At 37.4% G+C, this 13,707-nt stretch overlaps 1 protein-coding gene across 2 annotated transcripts in view; it reads left to right on the top strand.

Moving 5' to 3' along the window:
* LOC127413525 (fibroblast growth factor receptor 2-like) overlaps positions 1–6,644 on the top strand; it is a 74,247-nt gene extending 67,603 nt beyond the window's left edge. For both annotated transcript variants that reach the window (XM_051650737.1, XM_051650736.1), the window contains exon 18: positions 4,063–6,644. In XM_051650737.1, the coding sequence (XP_051506697.1) occupies positions 4,063–4,227 (165 nt within the window). In that variant the 3' untranslated portion in view covers positions 4,228–6,644. The remainder of the gene's footprint in view (positions 1–4,062) is intronic.
* The last annotated feature ends 7,063 nt before the right edge of the window (positions 6,645–13,707 follow it).

Raw genomic sequence — 13,707 nt, 5'->3', positions numbered from 1 at the left:
GCAGTTTTTAAATGAAGGTTGTTATTATTAAGGGAAAACAAAATCCAAACCTACATGGCCCTGTGTGAAAAAGTGATTGCCCCCTAAACCTAATAACTGGTTGGGCCACCCTTAGCAGCAACAACTGCAATCAAGCATTTGCGATAACTTGCAATGAGTCTTTTACAGCGCTGTGGAGGAATTTTGGCCCACTCATCTTTGCAGAATTGTTGTAATTCAGCCACATTGGAGGGTTTTCGAGCATGAACTGCCTTTTTAAGGTCATGCCACAGCATCTCAATAGGATTCAGGTCAGGACTTTGACTAGGCCACTCCAAAGTCTTCATTTTGTTTTTCTTCAGCCATTCAGAGGTGGACTTGCTGGTGTGTTTTGGATCATTGTCCTGCTGCAGAACCCAAGTTCGCTTCAGCTTGAGGTCACGAACAGATGGCCGGACATTCTCCTTCAGGATTTTTTGGTAGACAGCAGAATTCATGGTTCCATTTATCACAGCAAGTCTTCCAGGTCCTGAAGCAGCAAAACAGCCCCAGACCATCACACTACCACCACCATATTTTACTGTTGGTATGATGTTCTTTTTCTGAAATGCGGTGTTACTTTTACGCCAGATGTAATGGGACACACACCTTCCAAAAAGTTCAACTTTTGTCTCGTCAGTCCACAGAGTATTTTCCCAAATGTCTTGGAGATCATCAAGATGTTTTCTGGCAAAAATGAGATGAGCCTTAATGTTCTTCTTGCTCAGCAGTGGTTTTCGTCTTGGAACTCTGCCATGCAGGCCATTTTTGCCCAGTCTCTTTCTTATGGTGGAGTCATGAACACTGACCTTAACTGAGGCAAGTGAGGCCTGCAGTTCTTTGGATGTTGTTGTGGGGTCTTCTGTGACCTCTTGGATGAGTCGTCGCTGCGCTCTTGGGGTAATTTTGGTCGGCCGGCCACTCCTGGGAAGGTTCACCACTGTTCCATGTTTTCGCCATTTGTGGATAATGGCTCTCACTGTGGTTCTCTGGAGTCCCAAAGCTTTAGAAATGGCTTTATAACCTGTTCCAGACTGATAGATCTCAATTACTTTCTTTCTCATTTGTTCCTGAATTTCTTTGGATCTCAGCATGATGTCTAGCTTTTGAAGATCTTTTGGTCTACTTCAATTTGTCAGGCAGGTCCTATTTAAATGATTTCTTGATTGAGAACAGGTGTGGCAGTAATCAGGCCTGGGTGTGGCTAGAGAAATTGAACTCAGGTGTGATAAACCACAGTTATGTTTTAACAGGTGGGGCAAACACTTTTTCACACAGGGCCATGTAGGTTTGGATTTTGTTTTCCCTTAATAATAACAACCTTCATTTAAAAACTGCATTTTGTGTTTACTTGTGTTATCTTTGACTAATATTTAAACTTGTCTGATGATCTGAAACATTTAAGTGTGACAAACATGCAAAAAAATAAGAAATCAGGAAGGGGGCAAACACTTTTTCACACCACTGTATGTCTTCAAGGGTGGTCCTCTTTGTTTCTGATGTGAGCTCGCTTCAATGAAATTCAATAACTAAATATTGGTAAAACTTTATGTTCTGAAGTTCTATGGAATATGAAGCAGGGGTTTCCAGTGTGGTTAAACTTGAAGTTGTCTTAACATTGAACTCACTTTATTTCTGAGGAAACGGCAAGTAGGTTGGTGCTAGTGTGTGGCTGTGACTACCCAGAGCAACAATCAAATATAGAAAGCAAGCGACTGATAAAATGTATTGTCGTGCAACACTGTTGATGCTGTTTTAGCAAGTAGGAAAAAAACTAAGAACAGAAACTTTCTCTATGCAAGTACGGGAATGTAGACGTAAATGATCGGCCAACGAATTGCGCAATCACATTGTACAAGCTTAAAAGTGTGTTCTTGTGTTATGCCGGTAACAGACCTCAGAGGATAATAGATGTATTATAGCCCTCACGACAGCACATATAATGCAGCGTGTACTTGCTTTGTGTAATGGATTGCACTCTGACCCATATCATAATGTAGCAGCACGTGAATTCAAGCTTGTGTAGTTGTGTCTGAAGTAGAAGTGTCTGATGTTTATGGAGCACCATGGTTTTACTAGTAATATTGTAGTAACCTTGATTGTAGTAACAGGTTTCCGCCAGAAAACCATGGTTTAACTATAGGAACCTTGCAGTAACTGAAGAAACAATGTCATGGAAACCATGATTGTAGAAACAGCAGTGTGTTTTTGGTGGAAAATATGGTTTTACTAGGCCTATAGTAATATTGTAGTAACCATGACGATAGCATGTTCTTTTTTTAACGGAATCAGTGGATTTACTATGACCATACAGTAACCATAGCGGAACTATGGTATTTGTAGTACAACCATAGTAACCACTAAATGTTCATTTTTCAAAGGTTTTCATTTCCTTGTATTATTACTTAGGTTTTACTACAAATACCATAATTTAACTATAGCTACTATAGTAAAACAGTGGTAAATTTTGTGGTTACTTTGATTTTACTACAAATACCATAGTTTACTATGGATACTGTTGTAAAACCATGGTTAATTTATTGCGAGGGAGCCCAAAATAATTGCGAGTAACCGCAAAACTGTTTCAGAAAAAAATCCTCCCTGACCTCTAAGGGGCTCCAAAGACGTTCACATACTTGCATTGTGTATGTTTCGGGCTAAAGATTAACATAAAAGAGATTTATTGACGTTTTATTGCAACAAGGTCACATGACAGCTTTTTTTTTGTGTTTGTGATAGCGTTGCTTTCAGAGATGTCTCTCCATGTATATGTATAAATTAGTGCTGTCAGTTGATTACATTTTTTAATCGCGACCTATCTCATAATTTTTTGCAATTAATCGCAGATTTTGAAAGTACTGAAATTTTACTCTGTATACTTCTTTTCCTGTCAAATGCATTTATTTCCTTTTTTGGGAAGAAAACAAAACAATATGTAACAATATTGCTTTGTGAACAGTTTCTAAACAAAGCCTTCCACAGTATAAAGACAGAAATGCACTAAAATAGCACCAATTCAAGTAACATTAAACATTTCCCAAAGCCTAAGTGGGAGGTTGACTAATTTAAAAAACTCGTCCCCCATAGGTTGGGTATTCATTGTAATGGGCATTAATTCACAAACTCTAATCCTCCACAATATTAATCAGCCAGCAGACTATGGCTATCCGCTTTGCTACAGCAATCGTGAATTGTGTCAGGGTGCAATGCCAGTGTCAGGTGCCGCTATGAACTCCGCTTGACAAGTGCTTGCAGACAAATATGGCTAATTCTGCATTTTCATGGTGGTTAAGACTTGACGTGCTTCTGTGGTAATTGAGTTGCACCTTACACAGGCTGAAAAATATTTTATTTCTATCACAAGTTCGCAAGTTCGAATCCAGGGCGTGCTGAGTGACTCTAGTCAGGCTTCCAAAGCAATCAATTGGCCCGGTTGCTAGGGTGGGTAGAGTCACGTTGGGCTAACCTACTCGTGGTCACTATAATGTGGTTCGCTCTCGGTGGGGCGCGTGGTGAGCTGTGCGCAGTAACACGCTCAACAAGCCACGTGGTAGGATGTGTGGATTGACGGTCTCAGACGCGGAGGCAACTGAGATTCGTCCTCCACCACCCAGACTGAGTCACTACGCCACCACGAGGACCTAGAGCACACTGGGAATTGGGCATGCCAAATTGGGGAGCAAATCCAAAAAAAACCCCAAAAAAAACATTTCTATCACAAGTTCCATTTGAGCTTGTTGTGTACAATAAGTAGCATTAAGATGTCCTTTCTCCATCATTTTATCACTGATACAGAAGTGTTGTTGTTTGTGTTTGTGGTGTGTGCGTCAGTGTAATGACTCAGTGTAGACATATCACAAAGTTTCACCCTCCCAACTAGTGTTTATGCTGGTTTATGCTGTATTAATGGTAAATGTGTTAATCGCGATTAAGGAGAATTACCGCTTTACACTTTTTAAAGTAATCGCATGCATTAACACATTAATTTTGACAGATCTAGTAATAATGCATGTACTGATTGTTCCTCTTTCTATATCTCAATAGGAGTATCTGGACCTGTGTGCCCCAGTGGAGCAGTACTCACCCAGCTTCCCAGATACACGCAGCTCTTGCTCCTCCGGTGACGACTCTGTCTTCTCCCATGACCCCTTAGCGGACGAACCCTGTCTCCCCAAGTACCAGCAGATCAACGGAGGCATAAAAACATGAGCTGCCCTCCTCCTGCTTTGATCTTCTCCAAACCCACCACATCCAAGCTACACCTTCAGTTCTCAAAGAGTGAGAGACTTAACCCACAATTCCCTTTACCCACCCAGAACCGTATGCTGCCTCTAGACTCCTCACGAAGCTCCCGCTGGACTTTCGGAGTGTACCAAGGGAGGCCAGCAGTGCTGCTTTCCGAAAAACAAACTGAAGTGTGTCAAGTGCAGCTGCTTTTTTGTGGAATCACACGCAAAAACATGTGACCAAGCTCTTAAGAAGAGGACAGGACCGAAGTGTTGAGACTGAATGACTAGCTGTTCCCAAGGGCCCACCTCTTGTATTTTTTGAAGATTTTTCTCCATTCCAGACTGTTTCTTGGCATTCCAGGAGTTTGTGTTCCCAAGAGAAATTACATGGTACATGTGCAGAACTCTGAAGAGAGTAAAAAAGACTAAATGAGACAATAGAAAACAATATAGTAAGGAAACGTACAACTAATACAAGTAGAAGAAAACATAACAACACTGCCTCCAGTTGATTTTTTGTTTTATTTAAGCATTTTGTTTTATGATCGGTTTTTTCCTTGATAACACAGTTATCGTACAAAAGCCCATGCAGTTATTCTTGGTAAAAAAAATAAAAAAAGAATACATGGGATATATTGCTGGGTATATTTGTAAATATATTCAAATATGTAAAAATATATATTATATATTTACATTGAATTATTTTTTGTATGGACTTCCCAACAGTTCCTTTCTCTTCCCCCTTTTAGATGTTTCTCTGACATATACATACATTCACACACAAACATACATATATACAGCAGCACTCGACATTAACAGTTTTGTGGGAGTGTGGTGCAGGAGATTGCATATATGTTGCTTTCATATTGAGCCTTGGTGCTCAGGTGGGTGGTGGTGGTTCGATTCTGGGTACAGAAAATCTTCAGCCCTGAATGACAAAGTTTAATGTCGAGTCCTGCAACTCTCAGTTGCTGACACAGTAAAGTACCAGCTTTCAGGGAAAGAGATAGCTTGTTAATTTATTGACTTATGTTAAAAAACGATATCAAAAGAATAAAAAAGATCCAAATAATAAAGCGATAATAATATTAATGATGACAGTAGAAACAGTAATGATTCGTAATGTTTATTTTGTCATTTAAAATGACATTTCAGTGAGGCAATGGTACAAAGAATTATATGTAGCTGGTATTGAAAGATCTGCATTTCTTATGTTTTATATATATATATATATATATATATATATATACAGGGTTTGGGAGTAACGAGATTACGTATTTAAAATACTAAATATAAGTAACTGTATTCCACTACAGTTACAATTTAAATCATTGGTAATTAGAATACAGTTACATTCAAAAAGTATTTTGATTACTGAAGAGATTACTTTGCATTTTATTGTCATTTGTTTCATTTAATATTTAGTCCTTTCAGATGGAAAACATTTCTACATATAAATGATGCGATCCAAAGTGCATTTGAACAGCGGTGAAACACTTTCTTATGATGTGTTACATTCATACGAGCAGACAGAGAAGTAAGTTTGAAGTAAGTTTGGAGCAGAAGAAATAGAAATAAAACTTGTGTAAATTGTCAGCTTTACGCTAAGATAAAATGCTATTTCTAGCCATTTTACATGCACGTTACCAGGCCCGAGCATATTTTTGTTTTATCAAGAAAATTCACGTTGGATCATAATTTCTTTTTTCTAGTAAGACCTTTGATATTAGGGCAAAAATCATATTCTTGATAATAATTTTTGTATTGTTTTCCTGTAAAAATATCTAAAAATCCTTAAAACAAGATCAATTAGATTTATCTTGTTTTAGAAACAACAGTGCATAAGATATTTAGGTTTTTCAGAGAATGTATTTTTAACATGTGTATTTTGTCTTACTGTACTGGCAGAACAATTGAAAAATCTACCAGCGCTGAAGAAGTAATCCAAAGTATTTAGATTACATTACTGACCTTGAGTAATCTAACGGAATACATTACAAATTACATTTTACAGCATGTATTCTGTAATCAGTGGAATACATTTCAAAAATAACTCTCCCAACCCTGCATATATATATATATATGTATATACACACACACAAATGTGAATGGTAAGTTAAAATGCAAAAATAACATACATTTTATAGTCAGCTAATCCCTTTTCTGTAGTAGACAATGTTGTTTTTTTATCTGGCTATTTTTCTCACACTGAAGTTTGCATTTGAATTTGATAAATACTGGTGGAAAAAAGGTTGCAATATATGAAATATGAAATACAGTTTTAAGAAATCAAAAGTATTAAGATATTCAAGTGTTTATTTTCTTCCTGACAAATGAGATGATACTGTTCTCAACAAGTGTTCCTGACAGATTTGTCAAATTAAATATAAAAATGAATTGTGTGTTTGTGTTTCTCAATTTTTATTTCTATTGAAAACAAAAGTATTCTAACTACATATGGGACCCATATGTCCTATTTAATAATCTATTTCATAATCTATGAAAGGTGAACTTCCGGGCGCTACTCTGCAGGTGACCAGGGCTACTGTGCTGCTGCGTAATTGACTGTTTGTACCTTCTTACTCTCATTTAAACTGTAATTACTTAGTTTGGAAGATGATGGCATTCATGTGTGCCCTTTGTGTGGGAATCATTTTGTGTTTCCTCGTTACGAGCCAAACAACAATGGTGACTCATGGGCATGAACAAGACGCCATCTCATATACCAGGGAGTTTTGAAACATCTGCTGACCTGCCCATTCTACCGAATGAGCTGTGGAGGCAACAGCATACATTTGCTACCCCACGAGACAGAGGCAGAATTCGGCGCAGAGGTAAACGGGGTGGCGTGCGACAGCAACTGATGAGGAGAGGCCACCGCCCACCCCTACCTTCGATTATCCTGTTCAGTGCTCGTTCATTACTGAATAAAATAGATGAACTTCAAATTAACTCAACGGCCTGTTACGAATACCGGGACATGTAGAACATAAGGTTTTGCGAACTGAAATTTCTCCAACTATTCTCACTGATCATAAAAATTTAACCTTGAAAAATTAATTTGAAAATATCCAATGTAATTCCAGAAATCTGGGTTATTGGAAATTAAATAATTCACTTTTAAACCATCAGGATTATGTAAAACAAATCCAATTATTAATAAATAAATATTGGACTCAGGCAAATATTAGGAAAGAATATGGCAAGGTATGGGAACTATTGAAATTTGAAATAAGAAAATTTTGCATTCAATTTGGAATAGAATTGGCTATCAAAAAAGAACACGTATTGAAGACATAATTCAAGAGATCTCAAATTTAACCAAAACACCTACCCACATGTCCCAAATTAATGTTCTAGAAAATTTACAGAAAGAATTAGAAAATATTTATCAAGAAAAAGCCAGAGTTGCCTTTATGAGATTTAGAAGAAAATGAATGGAAGAAGGTGAAAGGAACAGTAAATACCTTTTTAATCTTGAGAAAAGTAATGCAGAAATGAGCTTGAATAGAAAATTGAACATTAATGACGTTGTTACTGAAGACCTAAACATGATTTCTAAAATGATTTCTAAACATTACACAAATATCTTTTCTTTCTAAAACAATAAAGAATACAAAAATGCTATCCTTAGAAATTTAAATAAAATGTTCCCAAAACATTTCCCTGAATGAAACTGAATTGTGAATAAAAGCAATAAAAAACAACAAATCCCCTGTAAATGATGGTCTTACATCAGAATTTCATAAAGCTTTTATGGACAGTATATCTAAATTCCTGCTAGCTGTATATGAAGAGGCCATTAACAAAGGATCCTTGCCTACATAACCTAAAAAAAAAAAAAAAAAATCCTATTTCTAGAAAATTGCCGACCTCTTTCATTACTGAATAATGATTACAAAGTAATGGCAGCAATTTTTGCAAACCACATGAAAAATGCCTTAAATGAAATAATTGATGAAACTCAATGTGGATTCATGAAAGGGCGCCACAATGTTCGACTAGTTATTGATTTAGTACAATATAGCAATTTACTAAATGGGGACTCTTTAATACTTTTTCTATACTTTAGAAAAGTCTTTGACAGAGTAAATCATAAATTCATATTTGGTTCCTTAAAACTCTTTGGTTTTGGACATTATTTCATTAAAATTGTAAAAACTATATATTATGGTAGTAATAGCTCTATTAAACTCGCTAATGGAACGTCTCCCAGATTTGAAATAAATCGATGTATCCGACAAGGCTGTCCAATTTCTGCGTTCCTTTTTTTAGCTGAAGCTCAAGTCTTAAGCAGTATGATAAGCTAAAACCCCTTCAAAGGTATTGAAATTCAGGAAAGACAAATTAAAATATTGCAACTTGTAATGTTATGTAAAGCAGGAGGTCTCTCAAGAGCAGCATACCTTTTTTCTTCACTTAGTGCTCCCCAAAATATATGCAAATGGATAAAATACTTTTTAACTTTATCTGAAAAAAAAAAAGAAAAAACACACACACAAAAAAAAAAAAAAACATAAAAGATAAACTATCTGAAGGTGGGTTAAAAGTGCTTGATTTTAAAATTAATTCGCTTAAAAAAAAAAAAGAAGAAATTATATATATATATATATTCAATATGGTCCAGTTCTATTTGTTAAGAAAATTAGGGGAGTTCAAGTTTTTGTTACATTGTCCCTACGTTACCGGTAAACTTCCTGTTGCTTGGCTAGTTATCACAAACAAGCATTACTGTACTGGCCACTTTTGTACAAGCACAATTTCTCTCCCAATAGATGTTTTATTTGGAATAATAGTAATATTACTTCTAACAAGTTATTGTACGTAGAGAATTGGTTCCGGCATTGCATATATAAACCTCACCATTTATCATAGCAACGCATCTGGACATTACCTTATAAATATGTTATTTCTAACAAAATAAAGGAAATGATTTACAAAATTATTCAGCGATTTTATCCCGTAAATGCAGCTATTAGTAGATATATCCATACTGTATGTGAAAAATTTACTTACTTACTTAATATCAGTTGAATATATTGAACATGTATTTTTTTTATTGCCCTTTCTCTATTTTGTTTTGGATTGACTTTAAAATGGACATGACAATACAATTTAACAAATCTTTCAATTTAAAACCATATGATATTTTACTTAATTTACAAAACCCAAATTTTTCTGAAAAACAAAATAACATCATTAATCTTTTAATTATTCTAGCAAAGTTTTACATCCACAAGACAAGAGCAACTCAGAAAATAACCTCATATATTATCTTCTGTAACACTGATCTTAAGATGTATTTTGAAACCCTTTCAAACATGAGAACACAAAACCAGAAACTTCTAAAAATTCTAAAGCTTTTCAAATTCACGTAACTGCCCAAATGTAAATTTTTGGGCTTTCACATTGCGCGTGCAGCACAAAATGAGTGCTTTCAGTGTAATTTTTTGAAAGCTTTCAGTGCTTCATTGATTATAATGTGTTCTATTTGTGGTTGAGGCGACGCATGCGCCGCTTGTGTCCGGTGTGTACTGGGTGTTACTAGTGCAGCACACCCCAGAAAGCCTCCAAAAGATGTCTGCATTAAAAAAATATGAATAAACTCCAGTAACGTTTCCCCATCCGATGCATGCCCATTGAAAAATGATCGACTCTGGATGCACTCAGACATGAAATGTCTCAAACGCAGCCGAAAATTAGCCATTTTGAAATGTAAAAGCCAGCGAGTCAGTAATCAATGTAGTTTGGGGTAGGGAACATGGTTTTGGGAAGAAACAGCTGAAAATAAACCTTGTCATCTCTGCATAGCCGCCTTGATGCCAAATCTGTGTACAGGGATGGAACATTTTTGGCTGTTGGCTAATAGCTGCAGAGTAGTCTTGCATACATCAGCAGAGAAGAGTCAGTCATTTCACCGGAAGACCAACTTATGACATGTTGATTAAAGATTATGAAGTAAAAATAAAAAAAAATAAATAAAAATAATTATAATATATATATATATAGATGGGGGCCTGGGTAGCTCAGCGAGTAAAGACGCTGACTACCACCCCTGGAGTTGCGAGTTCGAATCCAGGGCGTGCTGAGTGACTCCAGCCAGGTCTCCTAAGGAAACAAATTGGCCCGGTTGCTAGGAAGGGTAGAGTCACATGGGGTAACCTCCTCGTTGTCGCTATAATGTGTGGTTCTCGCTCTCGGTGGGGCACATGGTGAGTTATGCGTGGATGCCGCGGAGAATAGCGTGAGCCTCCAAACGTGCTACGTCTCCGTGGTAATGCGCTCAACAAGCCACGTGATAAGATGCGCGGATTGATGGTCTCGGACGCGGAGGCAACCGAGATTCATCTTCCACCACCCAGATTGAGGCGAGTCACTACGCCACCACGAGGACTTAGAGCGCACTGGGAATTGGGCATTCCAAAAATAAAATGATATATATATATATATATATATATATATATATACACACATGGATGAATCATTCACAATAAGACCTGGAACATGCATCAATAAAATAAATAGGGCCAATTTTTATTTCATGCCGACTTTAACGACCAGTGGTGTGGTCAAAGCACAGTGAGATTGACCACCAGTGACAGGCAGGTGGAACTGCTGTGCATCAATCTGCGACCATTCTATATACCACGTCAGTTTGTCAATGTTGTCATCTGTGCTGTCTATGTGCCACCGGATGGAAACGCAGCAAGAGCTGCAATACATAACACATTGCAGCTTATTCCTGTATACCGCACTCTGCTGAAGTCAAGTAAGCCTGGCATCAAGCTGGTGAAACTTTGGTCTTCAGAGAGGAAGGAGACACTGAAAGGCTGGTTTCTTTGCACTGACTGGGATACACTGTATGATCCAGACATTAATAGGCACAATGAAATTAGGTCTGCATATGTCAAGTTTTGCAAGGAATCTGTGATACAGTCAAACAGGTTAAATATTTTCCAAACAACAAGCCTTACATCACTAAGGAGGTCAAAGAATGCATAAATCGGAAACATTTATCTTTTAATCAAAAGGACCCTGCACTTAAAAAATTGCCTCAGAAACAGCTGGACCACAAAATAAGAGAATCTCGCAAATACTATAAAGAATCAGTTGAAAGTAATTCACTGAATAATAATCCAAAAAAGCTGAGGTCTAAAGTAAAGTGTATAACAACTAATATAACACTCAAAAGGATAATCCTCCATGCAACAAATGAAGAGACAATGGCTAATGACCTCATTGATTTTTATCATGACTGCACTGATGCACTGGATGCTATAATAATTGATGATTCTGGATCTAGGCCACAAATAAGACTGGTCGATGTTGTTAAGATTTTTAAAGGTCTTGACTCCAAAAAGGCAAATGGGCCGGATGGTCTTTCTGCTTTACTTTGAAAACCTTTGCAGAGGAATTAGCCCCTGCATGGGTGGACATTTTTCAAAGGTCCATTGATTCACACACTATTTCGGACATATGGAAAAGGTCCATTATCATACCGGTTCCCAAAAAGCCCAGTCTTAAAGAGCATAATGACTATTGCCCAGTTGCCTTAACCTGCATTGTGATGAAGTGTTTGGAGAGGATGATGGTGAGCTTAAGGAAGAGGTCGGTTGATTCCTATTAATTTGTATACAAAAACAACAGGGGCACTGATGATGCCATCCTTACTGTGGTGCATGGCATTGTAAAACATCTAGAGGATCCTAAGGCTTATGCCAGGCTGTTCTTCCTTAATTTGAGCTCTGCGTTTAACACCTTGCAGCCACACCTCATGCTCTCCAAACTCAATAGCATGTCTGTCAACCCATACAGTATCAAGTGGTTCCACTCATTTCACTCGCAATAGTTTTGAGTTCCCTCACAATAGTTTTGCGTTCCCTCGCAACAGTTTTGCGTTCCCTCTCAACAGTTTTGAGTTCCCTCGCAACAGTTTTGAGTTCCCTCGCAATAGTTTTGAGTTCACTCGCAACAGTTTTGAGTTCCCTCGCAATAGTTTTGAGTTCACTCGCAATAGTTTTGAGTTCACTCGCAACAGTTTTGCGTTCCCTCGCAACAGTTTTGCGTTCCCTCGCAACAGTTTTGAGTTCCCTCGCAACAGTTTTGTGTTCACTCGCAATAGTTTTGAGTTCACTCGCAACAGTTTTGCGTTCACTCGCAACAGTTTTGCGTTCCCTCGCAACAGTTTTGCGTTCCCTCGCAACAGTTTTGAGTTCCCTCGCAATAGTTTTGAGTTCCCTCGCAACAGTTTTGCGTTCCCTCGCAACAGTTTTGCGTTCACTCGCAATAGTTTTGAGTTCACTCGCAACAGTTTTGCGTTCACTCGCAACAGTTTTGCGTTCACTCGCAACAGTTTCGCGTTCACTCGCAACAGCTTCACGTTCACTCGCAATAGCTTTGCGTTCCCTCGCAATAGTTTTGAGTTCCCTCGCAACAGTTTTGCGTTCCCTCGCAACAGTTTTGCGTTCCCTCGCAACAGTTTTGAGTTCCCTCGCAACAGCTTCGCGTTCCCTCGCAATAGCTTTGCATTCCCTCGCGATAGTTTTGCGTTCCCTCGCAATAGTTTTGAGTTCCCTCACAATAGCTTTGTGTTCCCTCACAACAGTTAATTAACTGAAAATAAGGCTTATTTTCTACATTTTTACATTTTGCTTCTCAAGTAAATTTATTTTATTGTAAAGAAGGTTAAATATTTTTACTGGAAGATAAGAACAAACTATAATGATTCAGAAAATCATTTTTACACTGAAGCTGGACGTTTACGAAGCCACTCAGAACAACTGCACCATTAGGGTGATCCTCACGACACCTGTCAAGAAACTGTCTAGGTCCTATATTTTACTCCGAAATCAAAAGAAACAAATAAGAAAATATATAATATAATAATAGTTTATTATTATATAATAATATATATATATAATAATAGTTTATTACGCCCCCCCCCCACAATGTATAACCACAATGCAAAAAAAGATTGTCATGATTCTCCCATTAACGCAATGTGAAAATAATATTGTCTTATTTAAATTGTAAAGTATTTATACATCATAGCAGTTGTCTCTTGGTAATGCTTTTTCTTTTAGCTTCTTTAAATAATAATAATAATAAAAAAAATTGTACAACAGCATCTTTTTTATTATAATACAATATTTGCGTTTAAATATGACCAGGACACTTTCATGATAGGTTTGTGAGAATCATCTACTCAGGTATGTCCGCTCACAATCTCAGAACGGAGAGGAACGTTTTACATATCTGAAAAAGGAGACGTGGTGGCTGAAATCTGAAGATATGAGCAGGACTTTCAGTGACTGAAGAATTCAGACCCCAATACAGGTCTCAACCAGCATTATCCCTTTAATGAGAGACTGCAATTAGCATCTGCCACATAAACGTATTCAGCTAAGAGTCGTGTTGAAATACATGAGGGCCCCATCAAAATAGCTGGCTTAGGGTGTGT

The sequence above is a fragment of the Myxocyprinus asiaticus genome, chromosome 23, assembly GCF_019703515.2.
Source record: "Myxocyprinus asiaticus isolate MX2 ecotype Aquarium Trade chromosome 23, UBuf_Myxa_2, whole genome shotgun sequence".
Classification (NCBI taxonomy): Eukaryota; Metazoa; Chordata; class Actinopteri; order Cypriniformes; family Catostomidae; genus Myxocyprinus; species Myxocyprinus asiaticus.
The sequence above is the reverse complement of the archived record's forward strand: the minus strand, read 5'-3'. Positions and strand labels throughout refer to the sequence as shown.